Source organism: Palaemon carinicauda, chromosome 11, assembly GCF_036898095.1.
Source record: "Palaemon carinicauda isolate YSFRI2023 chromosome 11, ASM3689809v2, whole genome shotgun sequence".
NCBI classification, from domain to species: domain Eukaryota; kingdom Metazoa; phylum Arthropoda; class Malacostraca; order Decapoda; family Palaemonidae; genus Palaemon; species Palaemon carinicauda.
Genome location: NC_090735.1, coordinates 138,485,820 through 138,506,137, shown reverse-complemented (window position 1 = coordinate 138,506,137; position 20,318 = coordinate 138,485,820). Strand labels below are relative to the sequence as shown.

The following is a 20,318-nucleotide window of genomic DNA, read 5'->3' as shown; positions in this document are numbered from 1 at the left end:
TCAGTCCCTGAATAAGTGAGCATCTCATGGTGTTTATGCTGTTGCTTTTAAAAGGTATTGCTTTGCAACAAGCTGTCTGTCAAACAAGGCCTTCTGCATGATGGAAATTAAATTATACTGTCTTTTCATTTCTAATTTTAGGAGTGAATGAAATATTTGGTTAAACTCAGTAATTAACTGTACTTGTAATATTGTAGTACAATGCTACTGATAAAATGCATGCCTGGTTAATCCATTTTCTCCAACAAGTATGTTTTGAAACATAACTGTAAGTTGAAGACCATTTCAGTTATTTTTTCTGAATTTTCAGTCTGAACTTCTGACTTCCTTTCTTACAGCAATTACAAAAGCTAAAGGCTGAAAATGAAAAGTTGAAAGCTGAAAACCGAGCCTTGACTCGGGTGGTGTCCAAATTGACCAATTCAGCCACAGCAGGCATGGGTAACTTGGCCTCCTTGAGCAAATAGGTAAACGATAAGGAAAGAAATGCTGGGTAGAAGTAGACAGTCTGTTGAGCTAGTGTGACTGACTGTGTGGCACGACACCTAGCATGACCACACCACCGCCTTGGCATGATGACTGTCGCCATTTGTTTTTTGCCGATGTTTTCTCTGCTCAGGCCTGACACCCACAGTTATCATTTTTGAGTGGCTGATATACTTTATTCATATTTTATCATCCCTTTTGTGGCTTAATATTAGCTAACACCATCATATGCCTGGAAGCTTATATTAAATACCCAAGGGTCCAGTTGGTTTCAAAAGCAATAAATGTAATGTTTAGTTTAAAATCTACTCAATATCAAGGTTGTAGTAGATGTTTTCAAAAATAGTACACTCAAGTGCTATGTCATGTGAATATGATTTCAATATTGATAATACCGTACTATAATAATTTGAAAAGTAAATTGCATAATTCTCACTTTTTAGCATTTTACTATCTTTTCTAACATGTAATTCTTTTAGTATACTGTATACTCTTAAACTTTTTGTTTTTATGGGAAACTGCATGAATTTTGTATTTCACACTATCTTCTGTTGTATATTTGACTATATGCATGTTTTTCTGTGTTAGTATCATAGCTACAGTGTTTTACTTTATCTTAGCCGGAGGATGTGGCTTTTCTAGATTTTCAGTTAGTCCTAGTGTCACAAAATTTGGAAAATGTATGTTGTGTTTCTGTTCTCCATTTTAATGGCATATTGTATTGTTTTGATATTCGATACTTATTTTGATGTATGATAGTATAAAAACATTTTGTATTTTCAGTTACTGGAACACTTGAAACAGGAGAATCAGCGGTTGAAGGATGAGAATGGAGCGCTCATACGGGTGATAAGCAAATTATCCAAGTAGTGTACAAGATGAAATGCCAGTCTTACAACTGGTTACACAGAGCATTGTCACGAAGTGATTGTCGTCTTATCATCGTGCAGATTGTACACTCATTCCAGACAGGATTTCATCAAACTCCTGCAGTACCCGATGTCCTTTGTTGTTTTCAAGTGTGACAAGGGAAACTGCTGTATTAGGAACAGAGTAGGCATGTTGCCAAAGGGCATAGCAGAGGTCTTTTAGTGTTCTTAACCTCTTGTTGCCTTTTTAAAGCTAAGTGAGTGTAGTACTGTAATCAGATTTTATATCTACTTAGCCCAGCTGCAAATGATGTAGGAGTCTAGTTTTATGCCTCATTGAAAGAAAATGCTTTTGTCATTTTTCAGAAACATTCAATATTGTCTGTATTCAAGTACTTAAAGAATTATTAGACACATGCATATATAGAGCTCTTAAATGATTGTGGAGCACATGTGAATAACCTTTTGAGAGGTATGAAGTTCTATGATTTTCACCACATCATTGTTAATACAGTTTAGTAATAACCTGGGAGGCTTTAGAGAAGTCCATATTTTTCCTCTTATATGATGCTTACTCTCCCATTTTTTTTTTTTTTTTGCTACCAGTGATGTGAGATGAGCATTTTCTTTGTTCAGAAAGAATGCCGAGGCATTTTTTCTGTATGTTGAATTTTAGATGAATATCCATATTGTCATTCTCTCCAGTATCAGTTCGGACTCTACTCTTTCCTCTCTACCGTTGGGGGTAGCACATCCTGCATGCTAAGTCAATCTAATTTTTGGTCTAGCTTGTATGGAAATAATCCCTGTAACACACTTGGCCAGTGGCTCTACTTTTCTTGTATGTGTTGCTCCAATTGCGTAAGCTTTTTGCATTCTCCCTAAATTGTATTTTTCCTCTGTTCTGGTTGAAATTGCCAGTATATCATGGCAGTAATATGTGAAAGGACTTACTGTATAACCTTCTATGGCCAGAAGGATGAACCTTATCTGCCTATGACATACTTTGATTTTGACTCAGGTCAGTGTTGCTTTTCTGTGCCCTTGCTTCTGTAATATTTGCTTGTATGTCATCCTCAGTCCCAGCTATGGAGAAGGAGCAGTACACCTTTAGAGGTTTAGGAGATGATGTAAATGTATTGTTATTTATTTGAATCAATAGATGTGCATTATACAGTATATGAAAATCATTGTATTATCGGTAGGTATATATATGATATGATAATCTGCTTGGGCACAAAAAAATGCAGTCAGTGCTTGATTACGTATATGTTCAGAATGTTACTTTGTTTTAATGTCTGTAGTGATTAAAAAATAACTGCTGTGCAGTAATTACTCTGTGATCGAGAGTGAGGATGCGTTAGGCAGCAGCCTGAAGTCTTACCAATAGTAAATGTAAATAGTCCGCATTTTTTTTTTCATGTCATATAGAGCAGTCAGTGTTACAAGGTTTATTGCTTTGCTGTAGGAACTAATATTTCCCATGATTATCAACTCTAAATCATATCATATCATATATATATATATATATATATATATATATATATATATATATATATATATATATATATATATATATATATATATATATATATATATACACACACATATACATATACATATATAAATCTATATAGAGAGCATTAAGATTACCAATTACATATAAGAATACCAATTGTATCTGCTGTTCATTTTATAGCAGTTTTGAATGACAGTGTATGTACATTACTTTTTGCCAAATAGTTTACTATTTATAGCAACAGAAAGTGTCACTTTATATTAAATTCCTAATACTTTTCTCAAAAAGGTGCTTGGATCATACTTGAAATCTATTTAATAGGCATTTTCTTCTTTCTCAGAGTCTTATAATTACTGTATGGTAAACAATGTATATTGTTTAATCACATGCAAAAATATAGAGAGGTTATGCTTTGGAACTAGGATATTTCAAGCTCTTTTTGTTTTCTGCTTTGTATTTTATTCATATGGTCTGTTTAATAAACAAAATTTGTTTTACAGCCTTTGCACATTTTAGTAGAACAGTTGAAATTCATATGGTATCAGTAAATTTGTCTAATAGACTTTCATTTTAAGTTTATTAAAACTTTTTACTAATATATTTGAAATTGTTGTACTATATTATAGAAACCTTTTATCGGGTTAGGGCGCTGTTGGTCACACAATTGAGTTTACTGTACTCCTTATTGTTTGGATATAATAAATCATAATCATGATATTAGTTCAAAAGTCATAAATAGAATGTGTGTTGTGTGTATTACCATTAAATTATGAAGTGTATGGAAAGCATGTTGCACAAGCAATGACTCTGAAAGGAAAACAAAGTACTTTATTGTATCTGCTTTGTGCCTTATCCTAGCTGCAGATACTGGTATCATTCTACTGCCATATTTACTGTTTTTGCTTCCAGTTTGTAGACATGGCTTTAGGTAATTTTGGATATGATCAAGACTGTAGGATAATGAGATTCCTTACCCTTCCCTAACACATTGTCATGATAGCCATGTTAAACGGAATCAAGATAGTCGTCATTCTTTAGAAGTTGCCTTTGAGTCTGATCAAAATATCCAACGAGATTCTGTGCCTTTTTTTTTTCTTTTTTTTTTTGGTAGTTTGGAGAAAAGCTCATTAGACTGCAATGATTTGCCTTTGTATGCACTGTTGTATTCTAGAAAGTGTAAAATAGCTTGCTGTATAATTGCCTAATTTTAAAGCAAAAATTGTAAACTGACAAAAAGGTTAGTTTAATAAAAAAAATCAACAATCTTGTATGTTAATACCTAATCTCACTATGAACTTATACCATATTTATTCCAGGATTTTATCCTCCCAGTAATGTTGTGGAGGATTGTAATATTGGGTTATAATGATTAGTCTTATTTCTCAAGGCTGGATTGTGTCTGGTATAATGAAGTGAATTACATTAGAAGAGCCTAGTCAAAGACTGATGACCTTTGTAGGCTTAAATGTGTATCAGTCAAGTAGGTTCAGTTTTGTTAAATTGACTCTTCAAAGTCTTTAAAAAGAAATTAAGCTTTTGAATATTTTCTGTCCCTCTTTACGACAATGCATAAATTTTATCAAGTGCCTTTCTCCTGTAATTATTATTATTGTACATGAATGAACAGTGATTTATTGTGCTAAGTTATTGTTCTACAGGTCATAACAAATCATTGTAAGATTTGGGGTCTGGATACACAGGTGAAATCTTCTGTGAGCACTTGCTGCGAAATCATATGCAAATAATCTATTTTAAATGAAAAATATCATTCTTTTAATAGCAGTTTAAACATCCCTATCTTAACCTAGTGGTTAATTGACTGGCCCATGTACGCAATACTTTTTTTTTTACTCTAGGCCGGTTGAATTTGTCATTAATACGTTTTTGGTGCAGTTTATCATAAGCAAGTGCTAACCATGATATTGCAACTGTGGAATTTCTTCCAAATGGTGTATGTGAAATTTGTGTAGACTACCTCTTGTCTTTACACGGAAATGTAATGCAAGTGGTTCTTTCTATAACAAATACTTGGCCGAGTGTGTTTTTAACTGTAGCAATTTTCATGCCCATGTATCCAGACCCTTACTGTGCATTGGTCTTGCCACCTTGTCTGTAATTATCTACAATAGTGTAGTCATGTTTCAGAAATCTTAAATAATTATAGCAAATATTTAAGAAATAAAGATATTTTATAGTTATTAAGTTTTTGTTTTATCCCCTAAGAAGTAAAGTAATTCTGACTGATTGATATGTATAAGTTATTCTTGTGTTTCTAAGGGGTTAAAAATACAAAAACTACAAAATCCCAAATTTAGATAAAAAAACTAGCAATACGAGAACCAGCTCTATTTGATGCATGGTTATCTTCTGCTGACATAAGGTAAATTTATAAATATTATTGGTAACTGTCGATGCAATTTATGCATGTATGTATGTCTTTTGATAAATTTTTACTTATCTAGGAGGAGAAATACACCCATTTGATTAAGAAAAAAAACCCTCTTGACTAGAGGGTCATAATCCTTGCTGCATTGCACAGTGTGTTTCAAGTCCAATGTCTGTGGAGGACAGAAGAATTTAATTTATAAAGGGAATATATATATGGTATACTTTTTAATAAGTTGGATCTTAGAAATTGTTTATTCCTTTCCTATATACTTATCGGAACTTCCTTAGGAGATCTGGGACGTTAGTCCCCATACCAACCAGAATTTTTCCGTTAGGCCTCCCAAGTTCTACCCCCGTACCATACATCTGGCAGTACCCGGTTCAAGGCCGGGCATAATCGCTAGTACGAATATGGTCGACTTCTTGGGAGGTCGTGCATTTTTCATCCCGTATCTGACCAGTATTTCCTTTGTATTGCGCTTTGCGTTTCCTTCTCACGTTGTGTTTGTGATTGTGTTGCTTGCTTTCCATTCAGTATGGAGCCCGAGCATGTGAAACGTCGTCCGGGGGTCTGTGATAAGTCCTGTCAGGCTTTTCTCTTGCAGGTGGAGATAGTTCCTCACTCTGTGCACTTCATGTCGGGGTCGAGTATGTGTTCATGAGGACACCTGTCTGTAGTGCGTTGTGTGGCCTGACTGGCAATGGACTCTGGTGTCTACGAAGAAAAAAACGTAAGTCCAAGAAATAACGCTCTCATTCAAAGGGAAGTAAGGGTTCCAGGTCATCGTCAAGGGCATCAGCCGCGAGGAGCCCTTCTGTTCACCTTCTGTTAACCCTGATTTGCCCAAGGGAATGGCCAATTCTCCTTCACCAGGAGGAGGTACGTCGACCTCGCAGCCTTCAGCCTCCCAAATGCCGTCCGTTCAAGAGTTTGGATGTAGTCTGTGAACTTTTGGGCCTTAGAGGTTCACCCTCAAAAGAAGTGTTAAACAAGATGGCTGCTACCACATGTTCCTCCTTTTCCTCGGAGCCCGTGATTGACCATATGCTCGTACCTGCCACCTCGCCCTCGGACCTGGTAGGCCTCCCACCCGTCTCGCCTGCCTTGACGGGCCACGTGGATGTCCAAACTGTTTTGCGGGCGTCCTTGCTGGACCATGTGTGCCAATCAGACACCGCGTTGCCTCAGCGGGACACGTGGCCACCCAGGATGTCTTGAGGGCAGCCTCACTGGACTATGTAGGATTCCCAGCCGTCTCAGCTGCCTTGACAGGGCACATGAGTGCCCCGGCCGCTTCGCGGGCAACTTGCTGACCCATGTGGGCCCTCCAACTGCCTCATCTGCCTTGAGAGTAGCCACTCCTCCACCATTGTCGTCGCTTCAGGAGCGTTTCTCCATTTCCCCAGACTCCTGGTCTGGCACCCCTGTCGCTCCCTTCAGGTCTCCTCGCAGGATTCCTCAGCCATTGTGGTCTGTGCTGGGCTAGCCAGGGTCGTCGTCAAGGGTAGGGAACCCGTCACCAGAGTAATTCCAGCCCAGAGGTCGAGGGACCTCTCTTCTCGTTGGTACAGGACAGAAGAGGCATAGGTTCAAGTCACCGTCTGTCAAGGTGCGTTCACACAGACGAACAGTGACTGTCGGACAAACACTGTTGCCATACCATTAAGCAAGGATTATGACGTCATAAGTGTTGAAACGAGGGAAGTTGATATGGTAACAAACAGTGGTACCAGATGAAGTCTAATTAGTTTCTACTCCGTTCACTAGGCAAAGACCGACAGACAATATTCAAAGCTGATGTCCGCTGGCAATACACAGGTTTTTTTTGTCTTTCACTGTCTTGGGGTAGAATTCTCTTGCTTGAGGGTACACTCTGGCTCACTATTACATCTTATTTCTCTTCCTCTTGATTCTTAAAGCTTTTATTGTTTATATTTGAAAGATTTATGTTAATGTTGTTACTATTCTTAAAATACTTTATTTTGATTGTTAATTACTTCTCTTGTAGTTTCCTTATTTCCTTTCCTCACTAGGCTATTTTCCTTGTTAGACCCCTTGGGATTATGGCATCCTGCTTTTCCAACTAGGGTTGTAGCTTAGCAAATAATGATTATGCTAATGATATTTTGTGCTTGAGAAACAAGTAGTTGGTGTCTGGTTCAAATGCAATGCATGATACACCATAAAATACAACCAGATAAATGGCACTATGCATCATAATTATTCCTGCCGTTTGTTGAGGATTGTGGAATGTGCATGGAAAGCCTGGTTGCAGAGACGAAGTGATAAAAAAAGCCATTCAACCATTTCAAAGGAACCTCAAATTGGTTATGAATCACAGTTTAGAAACTACAATATATACAGATCGTTTTATCGGAGAAGATAAAACCTTTAATAAGGACACATGTATGAAGGGGAGCCTTTCTCCAGAAACATGTCTAGAGAATGTATATATATGTATACATCTATACACATGCACACATTAAATACATATATATATATATATATATATATATATATATATATATATATATATATATATATATATATATATATATATATATATATATATATATTATATATATATATATATATATATTTATATTTATATATACACACACACACACGCTCACACACACAGGGTTACTTACTTCCCTCATGATCAAACACTTCTTCAGGCATATGACAAACTTGGGCATTCAAAATTGAAACAGAATCTGCCATTTTGTATCATAGCCATTAGTTGGGGGTGCAAATGTCTCTTGTATCAGCTCGAAATTTTTTCATTTCTCCTATTACCGTAGCTTTCTCTCTCTCTCTCTCTCTCTCTCTCTCTCTCTCTCTCTCTCTCTCTCTCTCTCTCTCTCTCTCTCTCTCTCTCACTTCCACTGGAGCCAATTTTCCTCTTTGACTTCTAAACCAGTAACAGATTATCAACTTATCTGACGTTCTGGCTTTATTTCATAAATAGCTGCCACACGTTTATTTCTGTCTAGAAACCTCTGCTTTAGTTTTATAATCATGGGTCCTTCGAGTATAATTCGATTAACAACTCTGCCTCTCTTCTATCAGATCCCAAAGGTAGCTATTTTTCATAACAGAATTAGAGATAGCCATGTTTACAGGGCAAGTGAAACCTAATTAACCAACAGCTAAATTTCACCTGGTAAATAAGTATAACTCTATCCATCGTGTTCCTCCACAGAGTTCGAACATGGGCACTGAATTTACACCCTCTTGGTACTCATTATTGACGTCACCAGATCTTCTTTCTGCTTCCTATTGTTAACTGGTAACAGTTGGTGTTCAACGGACAGTGTCCGACCGTGTAAACGCACCTTAAGGATAGTCTCACCCTTCACGAGTCATCGGATCAGGACCAGTCGTAGGGACAGAAGGTGCCGTAGATCCTCCTTGAAACACACCTGCAGGAGCAGGTCACCATCGGGTGGAAAAAAGCGCCGACGTAGAAGGACCCCCAGTGAGCTATGTGGCTACCAGTGTCCCCATGGGACTCGCAGAATTTCTCCTGCTCATGACGTCAGGTTCAGGTCCCCGTGAAAAGGATCACCCATGTTGTTCCCCCTCGCACCAAAATAGATCTACCCTTGAGGTTGAGCGATGACCCTTGTATCAAAGTTTGTCCTGGGGCTCCAGCGGGGACCGTCGTTCATCATAGTGGGGCCCTCCCGTCATCACCTTCCCCCTCACCAAGATCGGACAAGCAAGGCAGCCTTGCCTCACCTCCTCGACCTTCGGGTTCCTCACCTCGCCGCTCTTCGGACCGGGCGAAGGCCCAGGCCTTGGATAGAGACCCTCCGAAATCGTCTTTAGATCAAGGCATCTCGGACAATTCCTCCACTTTCAACCGTGTCATCGCCCTTATGAGGAATCAGGTTGGTCTTCCCACGCCCGCCCCTCCGCCTGCTGTGCAAGGTGACTCTAAGGTGGAGATGTTCCTGAGTACCCGCAGGAAGCCAATTCATCCCTCTCTCTTCCCTGGTCAAGACCGGTCTCCAGGGCCGTCGCAAACATGGACGAAGTGGTTTCATGCCTTAAGAACTCACTCAGATCCCACAGCTCCCTCAAGGTTCTTCCTCCCCCGAAGGTCCGCCACTAAGCCCCGTAGGTCGTCTCGTCGGGACACCTGCCAGTTGAGAATAACCTTGCGGAGTTTGCGATGCAGAGGACAAGCTGATACCAGGGGGGGCCTCTTGTTCTCTTGATGGAGGCCGTGGCACGATCGGTCTCACTCGTAGGTTCCTGGTTTGACATCTGGACAGGGGCCATCTTGGCTTTCACCAGCCGCCCCATCGAGACACGTTGAGAGGGACCGGCTGCGGGAGATGTTGCGGTCCAGGGGCAAGGCAGTCAGCCTCCTCTCTGCCCAGGCCCTCATCCAATGGGTGAACCAGATCCTGCCCCAGAGACTCCATCCTGAACCGGCTCCCCAAGAAGATTCCAGAGAGGGAAGCCCGTCTTCTTAGGAAATCTCGTGTCTGGAGAGTCCCTCTTCCCAGAGGTCATAGTTGCCGACACCCATGAAGTGGCGTAGGGCTAACCAAGACACCATTCTTCACAGGGCCACCACCGGGAAGCTGGCCGTCTCTCGACCCAGGGACTCCCATCCTAGGCTGCCGTTCCAGTCCCAGCCCACTGCTTCAGGCAGAACCTTCGACGATTGAATGGATGTTGGTAACACGGCCCTCCTGGGTGGGCCACTCCGCTGTTGCCTCCTTCCGCACCAGACCCTCCATAAGCCGCAGACCCCGCCAAGGCCATTTCTCTAGGAGGAGATAGAAACAGGGGTTCCCCGCCCCTTAAGGTTCCACGGGTGGAGTGCTGCCTCTCACAGAATGGGTGGAACTGGGCAAGACACGGGGCCAACCGTCAGACAGTTCGAGTCCTGAGGGAAGGCTACTGTATCCTCTTCCAGGGCGACTTTAACCCCTCATCAGAGGGTGGGACGCCCCTCCCTCCAGCCAAAGGACCAGCTACGGAGGAGATGCTGCTAAAGGGGGCCCTGCAGAAGACAGACCAGGAGTCACTAGGATTTTTCAGTCACCTCTTTTACTGAAGAAGGCCACGGGTGACTGGAGGCCAGTGAACCTCTCTGCCCTCATCCACAAGACATCCTTCAGAATGGCAGCCATCAGAGAAAGGGATTACGTGCTGTCCCTATATCTGAAGGATGCCTATTTCCAGATCTCGGTACACCCAGACAGCAGGAAATTCCTCCGAGTCAAGTGGGGGAACTACGTTCTCTAGTTCCAGACCCTCTGCTTCGGGTTGTCTACGGCACGGCAGATCTTTACCAGTGTCTTCGTCCTGGTCTCCCAGTGGGCTCACAAGATGGGCATCAGACTCTTGCAGTACCTGGATGATTGGTTGCTTTTTTCCTTCTCTAGAGAAGTCTAGATGAAACAAAGAGATGAGCTCCTGTTGCTCTGCAAGGAGCTGGGGGTTGTCTTCAATTGAGAGAAATCTCAGATGTCCCCGTCAACAAGAATGGTGTATCTGGGATGGGAAATATGCACGGTGGAAACCAGGGCCTTCCCTGCCAAGGAACGTCTCGACCCCCTAGACGAAGTCGCGGCACCATTCCTGAGGGGTGGTACAAAACTCTTAGTGGATTGACAGAGACTAGTGGGGCACCTAGTGTCCCTGGAGAAGCTGGCGCCGCATGGAAGACTCAAAATCCGCCCAGTCTAGTGAGAACTGAAGTCTTTTTACGGACGCTTCCAAAGAGGGATGGGGAGCACACCTACTCCAAGCGACCCGGTCAGGAACCTGGACCCCTGAGGTGAAGGCTCTCCACATCAACGAGCTGGAACTTCAGGCGGTCCAGAGAGCACTTCAGTCATAGGAAGGTCTAATACAAGGTATGGCAGTAGACCTCATGTGGGACAACGCTACAGTGGTGGCATACATCAGGAAACAGGTGCCTCAAGTCTTGGGCACTGTGCAGTCTGACCTCGGAGATCCTGGGATGGGGCGCAATAAGGTCGTCAGTGACAGTGAGGTTCATCCCAGGGAAAAGGAACGTGATGGCGGATGGCCTAAGCAGAAGAGGACAGGTTCTAAGCACAGAGTTGTCCCTGCACCAGGACGTAGCAAGTCACCTGATAAATAGGTTAGGCTTCCCTTCCCTAGACCTATTTGCAACCAGACTCAATGCCAAGCTCCCCGTGTTCTGTTCTCCGATGCCAAACCCAACAGCAGTCATGGAGGATGCCTTCCAGCACCCTTGGAACGGCCTTGACTCCTACGCCTTCCTTCCCCTTCAGCCTGCTCTGTCAAGTTTTGAACAGGTTAAGGGAAGCAAAAGGAGCAAAGCTCACCCTGGTGGCTGAACAGGGAGTGGTTTTTCGGACCTGCTGGAACTATCGAACGAATAACAATGGCCCCCTCCTCTCAGGGAAGACCTATTGAGGCAGGCTGGAAAACCTCTCCCTTCATGGGTAGAGGTTATCCAGCGTCTCCTGAGTCAGGAGGGCTTCTCCCAGAGGGTAGCTACGTAGATGACGGGCTATCAGTGGGTGTCATCGACAGCCATTTACCAAGCGAAGTGGTGCCAGAAGAAAGATACCAGGACTCTTAAAGCATCCCACAGATAGCTGACTTCCTGCTGCCCCTCAGGTTGGATGTAAGCCTCTCGATCCCAGCGGTGAAGGGGTACTGAGCAGCCTTAGTTCAAGTATTTGCCCTCAAGGAGTTGAATTTAGGAGCATCAAGAAAACGGACCATGCTCATCAGGAGCTTTGAGCAGGTCTGTCCCCCACAGCCCCTGAAGCCCCCAGAGTGGGACCTTTCCAGGGTGTTGGAGTTCCTGAAAGGACCCCCTTTCAGGCCACTCAAAGATTTCCTGGACAGAGACCTAACATTGAAGACGGTGTTCCTTCTGGCCCTCGCCTCAGCCAAAAGGATGAGCAAGAATATGCAGCCTATACTACGAGGTTTCTCACACGAGAGCCTGGAAGGAGGTGACATTTGAGTTTGTCCCATCCTTTGTAGCTAAGACCCAGAACCCTACGGTAGTGGATCCCCGGTTCCAGGAGTTTTCAATCCCCTGCATTCCCTTGTCGGACCTTGAAAAAGACCTGCTTCTGTGCCCTATTCGATTCTTGAAGAAGTACCTGAAGAATACTGTGTCGTTCTCGTTAAGAGAGACAATCAGGAGGGCCTTTGGGGTAGTAGGAGTCGACCCTCCCAAATCTACAAAGCCCCACGAAATTCAGGGCATTGGAACCCCTTTAGTTTTGTCCAAAAACATGTCAGTGTCAGGTACTGAAAGCAGGAGTCTGGAAATGTCAGTCTACGTTCACGCCACACTATCTGCGCGACTGCACAGTCAGGTCACTTGGTGTCTTCAAAATTGGCTCCGTCGTGGCTGCACAACAATGGATTTAATCACAACTGGAACCCTTGTGCTCCATGCTTAATGGTAGAGTGTTAACATGTCACATTCCCTATTCCCTCTCCCCTTTTCAAGCCCTTCAGCGGAGTACCTGATGAAGCATCGGACTGGGATGGTGAGTGTTACGAGCCTTGTCTGCATCTCTGTAGGGGAGGTGTTCTTGTTGGTGGGTAATATCTTATTGTTTCCGTTGGCCTCTTTAGTCCTTTCTCCCCTTTGCCACCTGCATTCCATTCCCACCTCCTAAGTATGAGTCTCCCAAGGAAGTTCCAAGTAAGTATATCGCAACTGAATAAATAACAAATTTTAAGTAATTTGTATTTTTCCTAGCTATACTTACGAGTAACTAACATTTCACTGCCCGCCCATCCTTCCCCTCATGGTTCATGGGTGGAAGTTCGGAGGATTTCTTCTTCAGATTCGTACTGGTGATTATGCCCGGCCTTGACCCAGACCAGGTAAACGTATGGATTGTGGGTACTGTCAGATGTATGGTACGGGGGAGAACTTGGGAGGTCTAATGGAAAAATTCTGGTCGGTACAGGGACTAACGCCCCAGATCACCTAAGGAAGTTTATCGCAAGTTTAGCTAGGAAAAATAAAAATTACTGTACTTAGAATTTTTTATATTTCATAAATGTCTACTTGAAAAACGTGTGATAAGATATGCTAGCAAGTGTGTGGTTCTGTTAAAGCAGATGATTATAAGTTTTCTGAGTAGAGAGAGAAGACAGAATGCATACTAAAACCTGTATTATTTAATGCTTTGAAAATATGGATATTTGCAAAAAACTAAAAAATTTTAATACAATTTAATGTTACATATAATACTGGCTTGAAATTGCCTTACAATTTTAATGAATGGAAGGATAGAACTAGCCAGTGGTTCATTTTGGTTAAGATTGCCCTACACAACGGTGGAACAAGGATGGACATTGCTTTGGCTGCCCTTACAAAACAGGGTAACAGACATTTGGATGAGTTGATAAGGATTCTTAATGGAGAGAGGGGCTAAACAGTGGTAAGACTTCTACCTTCAATGCAACCAAATTGCCAGGTTTTAAAGATTTGTTAGCTGTGGTTAAGGGGCAATGACAACCTGATGTAGCCTGTAGACATACATAAAACTATTACAACCCTTTTAAGTTGAGTGTTAATGAAAAACAAAGGACCTACCATTTCACACTAACTTAGCAACATATTTTAATTAGATATTAAATGATAAGTTCAGTCTGTCATATATATACCTGTAGTAGAACATTATTACAAGTTAATACATTAATATTGATAGAAATATCTAATGGAATGAGCTTAAACCTAAATAGTAAAATGCAACATGCAGGTTTTTAGAACCACAAAACTTGAACCAAAAAAACTAATGAGGCGAAATTACTGTCATACGATTTACTATATCATTTTCAACTAAGGTTGATGGTTACTTGATTTTGTTTAGTGTTTACCTTACAGCAGTGCAACTGTTCAGTGTTTAGTACAGCAGAGCGAGTACTATACTGTCTGGGGGCATGAGTTTAAACATTTGACAGGGGAGAACCTACTGCTGTGGTGCCCTGGCTGACATTCTGATGAGTGTCTCTTCATATGAAATTAGAACTGAAATCTGACTCGTTTAACCTTTATGTAATTTCCTATGTAAAATGTGAGGTCAGGAGAGAATTTCACATTAAATCTAGCTTGGAATTCAGTTTAAAAAATATTTTTTTATGAAATAGCACTATTAGATGATGGTCATACCTAAAGTTATATCAAAGAAAATCTTCTAAATCATAAATTAATAAAATAAAGATGAAAGTTATGATAGATTTATTATAAAATGGGTAAGACGTCTAGTTGAGTAATAACAGCTTTCAAGAAAAATCTAGGATAATGGTAATAATGGGTCTGCATCAATAAAACTGGCAATTTTTGTGTATGAAAGACTGTTGTTATTATTATTATAACTAGCTAAACTATAATCCTAGTTGGAAAAACAGATGATATAAGACAAAGAGCTTCAATGAAAAATAGCCCAGTGAAGAAAGGAAATCAAGAAATAAATAAACTACAAGAGAAGCAATGAACAACTGAAATAAAAGTTTTTTAAGGACAGAAGCATTGAAATAAATCTTTCATATATTAAAGCTAAAAACTAAAAAAAAAAAAAGGGATGAGGAAAAAATAAGACAGAAGTGTACCCTCATGTAAGAGAACTAGTTGTCTGAACTATACACACACACACACACACACACACACACACACACACACACACACACACACACACACACACACACACACACACACACATATATATATATATATATATATACACAGTATATATATATACAGAGAGAGAGAGAGAGAGAGAGAGAGAGAGAGAGAGAGAGAGAGAGAGAGAGAGAGAGAGAGAGAGAGAGAGAGAGAGAGAGAGAGAGAGAGAGAGATTTTCAGTTTTTTGTGTTATGTTTATTACTGTTGTTCCATATAATATATCTAGTATAGCTACAATTTCCCAATAAGTTTTCCCTATTAATATTTTGTGGCAGCTTTTTGCGATAATTGAATAAGTAAATTTAGCTAGCTTTTCTGCTTTTCTAACATTTTCATCTTTTGTTTCTTAAACACTTATTTTATATTATATCTCTATTCCTAAGTATTTTATATTTTATGCTACGTTGATACCCTCTATCTCTTCCGGGTTTTCTTTCATTTTATATATAAGTATATGACTCTCACTTCTGTATTTCTAATAGAACCCACACTCCTTACAAACTGCTATCAATATTCTTTGTGTTTGTTTTCTCATCTTCTATACCTTTTGCTACAATTAGGCCGTCGTCTGCAATGAATAGTGACCAAATATTTATCATTTCGTTTTCAAAGCCTTTTCATTTTCTTTCTAATTAATTTATTATTTTGCATGTAATTAATTTAAATAGAGTTGTCGACCCCGTGCACCCCTGCTTTATCCCACTTGTCATACATCCATTACATTTAGGAGTATTCTATATTCTTTCATGATTTCTATTAGTTTTTCCCTCTTGATTGAATCATATGCTTTTTATTCATTTATTGAGATTACAACTAAACTTCCTTTCCTTTTGCAAGCTTCTTTGACACAATATTGTAAAATAGATTAATCTTCTTTTACCCTTTCTCCTTTTGTGAATCGTGCATGTGCTTCTTTCATCTCCATATTTTTCTCTATGTTTTTCAGTTTCATCCATCAATTTCGTCGTTCATGAGAGCCATAACGTTGCAGCAAATATTTTTATTTTGACCAGGCTGACATGAGTCTTTTTATACTGTAGTTTATATATGAATATATGTTTTGACGTTGTTAATAGTTTATATATGACATATTTGTTTTGACGTTGTTACTGTTGTTAGAATGATTTATTGTTAATTTGTTCTCATCACTTATTTTATTTTCTTTCCTGGGTGGGCTATTATTATTATTATTATTATTATTATTATTATTATTATTATTATTATTATTATTATTATTATTATTATTATTATTATTATCACTGGCTAAGCTACAACCCTAGTTGGAAAAGCAGGATGCCATAAGCCCAGAGGCACCAACAGGGAAAATAGCTCAGTGAGGAAAGGAAACAAGGAAAAATTAAATATTTTAAGAACAGCAACATCTAAATAAATATTTTAATGTAAACTATAAAAAATTTAACAAAAAAAGAGAAAGAGAAATTAGAAAGAAAGTGTGTCCGAGTGTACCCTCAAACAAGAGAACTAATTCAAGACAGTGGAAGACAATGGTACAGAGGCTTTAGCACTACCCATGACTAGAGAACAATGGTTTGATTTTGGAGTGTCCTTCTCCTAGAAGAGCTGCTTACCATAGCTGAAGAGTTTATTCTACCCTTACCAAGAGAAAAGTAGCCACTGAACAATTACAGTGCAGAAGTGAACCCCTTGGGTGAAGAATTGTTTGGTAATGTTAGTGTTGTCAGGTGTATGTGAACAGGAAAATCTGTAAAGAATATGCCAGACTATTCGGTGTATGTGTAGGCAAAGGGAAAATAAACCGTAACCAGAGAGAAGGATCCAATGTAGTACTGTCTGACCAGTCAAAGGACCCCATAACTATCTAGCGGTAGTATCTCAATGGGTGGCTGGTGCACTGGCCAATCTACTACCCAGTACCCACTGCTACTATCTAAGGAGCCCTTGGGCTTATAGCATCTTGCTTTTCCAACTAGAGTTCTAGCTTGGCTAATAATAATAATAATAATATTAATAATAGTATTATTATTATTATTATTATTATTATTATTATTATTATTATTATTATTATTATTATTATTATTATTATTATTATTATTATTATTATTATTATTATTGTCTATACCAGGGGTGCACAACCTTTTGAGCTACTCGGGCCACATCATCAAACATATATCTAGTCGAGGGCCACTAGACTAGATTTTACATGAAATGATAAATAGTTTGTAGAATGTTTAAAGATAAAAAAACACAGTTGCTCACCTGTTTTGTTTTAATGAGATTTTTGACACAGAGATTCATGTACAAGTTTTTTTATGTTAGGATGGAAATTTGTGGTTGCCAGTCTTAAAACAGAGTGCAGATTTTGATCACTTAGCCTGGTACGAATATTTGACTTGGTCTGGTTGAGCAGACTAAATGTTTGTTCACATATGTAGGTAGAGCCAAATAAGCTTGCATAAATAGCAGCTTTGTTTCTCAAATAAGGAAACTGATCTTTGGCCAAGCAATTATAAAAGTTGAGCAAGTCCCCTTCATTATACTTGGTACGAAGGCTGTCATTATTCTGAAGATCAATCAGTTCGAGTTGTGCTTCGAATTCTACTTCATCAGGAGATACAGAAAAGGGGTTGCTGAACAACTTCAAATCATTGACTTCTTTCTTTAGGTCCTCAAATCAGCTCTCAAAGGCCTCCAAAAGTTTTCCTAGTTTTGCTGCATAATATTAATTTCTATTGCATACTTTGTGTTTCTCACACATAAAGTTTGTAATTTGGGAAGTGTCCTAACTCTCCTTTAACTATCTGTAACTGAAACAATTTTAGTTTTTGTTCGAAAGCTGTCACATAATTGGCTAGCTGAGAAATAAGTTGGTTATTCCCCTGAAGTTTATGATTCAAGTTATTTAAATGACTTGTGAGATCTACAAGAAATGACAAATCACAAAGCCAGTCAGCATTTGTAAGTTCTGGTACCATCTTATTCTTTTCATTAAGAAATATCTCAATTTCATCCAGAAGACTGATAAATCTTTTCAGCGTATTTCCCCTGCTTAACCACCTTACTTGAGTGAAAAACACTAAATCGCCATAGTCTGCTTCAATTTCATCAAGAAATTGCTTGAATTGCCGGTGATGCAAAGATGAGCGTGACTTGATAAAATTGACTGTAGAAACTACAACTTGTATTACATGATCAAAGTCCAGTTCTTTTCCACACAAATTTTGTTGATGTATTATGCGATGAAATTGTTTCAGTTCATATTTTCGCTCTCCAAGGTGTTTAATCAATAGCTGCACGAATCCATTCTGCTTGCCTATCATTGCAGGAGCCCCATCAGTTGATATTCCTACTAACTTGTCCAAATCTAACTCAATTACTGAAATTTGTTCTAAAAGTCCATTAAGTAAATCACTACCAGTTGTCTGCCCCTTCAATGAACTGAGCCCTACGAGTTCCTCATGAATAGAAAAGTCCTCTGTCACACCACGTACAAATACAAGTAGCTGAGCCGTAGATGTAACATCAGTGGCTAGGGAGAAGTACACAAATTGTTTACTTTTCTCCTTCAACTGGTCTACTATATCACCCGACAAATCAACAATACGACATTGCACTGTCATACGAGGCACAGTGTAAAATCCGGACGTCGGACGTCGGATGCCGTCAGAATAGAAAACCGCTTGTATCACCAAATTTTTATTTTGTCAAATTAGTGCAATGCCCAGAATGTGATACATGGTATCATCCAGTGTGTGGCAATAAAGGTGCCAAAACATTATTAAATGAAACTTGGATTTGAGACAGATGTACTAAGTGATATATTAACAGCACATTAAAAAAAAAAAAAAGGTGGCCTGGATGGTTTGTGTGTGCATCGTCTCACACTTACATGCTTATATGTGAAACTGCTTTTGTTGTATTTCTACTTGTAGTCTCATGTAACTTTTAAAATAAACTATTATAACATGTTGTTTGTTTGGTCGAGACAAGTGCAATTAGAATATCATTGTTGTAAATTTCTTGAAATTTTTTGTCTGATAAAACTTTTTACATTTGCCTTTACATTAATTTTAATATTTACCTTTTCTTAATTGTTTTATTATTTCTTTCAATTGAGTATATTTGCTTATATTTATGGTTATGGGAAATAATATGGTGTAGGGTGGTGGATTAGTTGGTCAGACTGTCAACTGCCTCCCCGTGGCTCTGACTGGGCAACAGGCACAGGCTATTATAAAACGAATAAAACAAATTGATTGATAAAAATTTCATTACATTTCAAGTGAAATAGGCTTTATTTCTTAAATGTAGTATCCTGTGTCTGGCTAAAGTTAGCAACATTTTAATTAGTTAGTGGATCATACTAAACCTATTGGCAACTAAATGCAGGGTAAAGGGAGTGGTAGGCCCTTTCTCCTTATGTTACTTTACAGCCGGATAAATTCTTATCTGTGACTGCTGGTTGGCGACGTCCGGCTTTTATCCTAACAGGGTAAAACAGCGGGCAGTTAGATAGTGTAATGTTGACGTCCGATTGAGATTATTCTCAATAACATGAAAAATAAACCAATATTTTTCAAACATTTATTAAAAAAATAACAGAAAGTATCAGTGAACATTACCAGTCACAAAAAAGAGGTGTATTTTCGCGTCTTTCCCGGTGATACAAGCGATTTACTATTCTCCCGGACGGTATCCGACGTCCGACGTCCGGATTTTACACTGCCGTCATACGAGGCACAGTGTAAAATCCGGACGTCGGATGCCGTCCGGGAGAATAGAAAATCGCTTGTATCACCGGGAAAGACTCGAAAATACACCTCTCTTTTTTGTGACTGGTAATGTTCACTGATACTTTCTGTTATTTTCTGAATAAATGTTCGAAAAATATTGGTTTATTTTCATGTTATTGAGAATAATCTCAATCGGACGTCAACATTACACTAACTGGGTAAAATAGCGGGCAGTTAGATAGTGTAATGTTGACGTCCGATTGAGATTATTCTCAATAACATGAAAATAAACCAATATTTTTCGAACATTTATTCAGAAAATAACAGAAAGTATCAGTGAACATTACCAGTCACAAAAAAAAGAGGTGTATTTTCGCGTCTTTCCCGGTGATACAAGCGATTTTCTATTCTCCTGGACGGCATCCGACGTCCGACGTCCGACGTCCGGGTTTTACACTGTGCCTCAAGCAAATGACTGAACGTGAACGGTATAGACTCTATACCGTTCAGTGATTGTGTACACGAGTGCGGTTTAGCGCTTCATTTGTTTATATTACAGTCAAATTGTCACTTTTTCACTGAGCGTTGGGCATTTAACTGCCGATAAGGCGTTTATTCACAGAAGAGGTATTTATAATATAACTATTTGTAAAGAGTCTCA

The 20,318-nt window shown here is 39.6% G+C and overlaps 2 protein-coding genes across 12 annotated transcripts in view; one reads left to right on the top strand and one right to left on the bottom strand.

Annotated features, from left to right (window-relative positions):
- Window positions 1–5,072, top strand: part of LOC137650236 (protein phosphatase 1 regulatory subunit 12A-like) — a 32,205-nt gene extending 27,133 nt beyond the window's left edge. For 3 of the 4 annotated variants that reach the window (XM_068383508.1, XM_068383509.1, XM_068383507.1), the window contains 2 exons: window positions 339–467; window positions 1,270–5,072. In XM_068383508.1, the coding sequence (XP_068239609.1) occupies window positions 339–467 (129 nt within the window). In that variant the 3' untranslated portion in view covers window positions 1,270–5,072. The remainder of the gene's footprint in view (window positions 1–338; window positions 468–1,269) is intronic. The other variant, XM_068383510.1, reaches the window with a different exon arrangement.
- Window positions 1–20,318, bottom strand: part of LOC137650235 (protein phosphatase 1 regulatory subunit 12A-like) — a 271,399-nt gene that overhangs the window by 92,858 nt on the left and 158,223 nt on the right. The window lies entirely within an intron of this gene.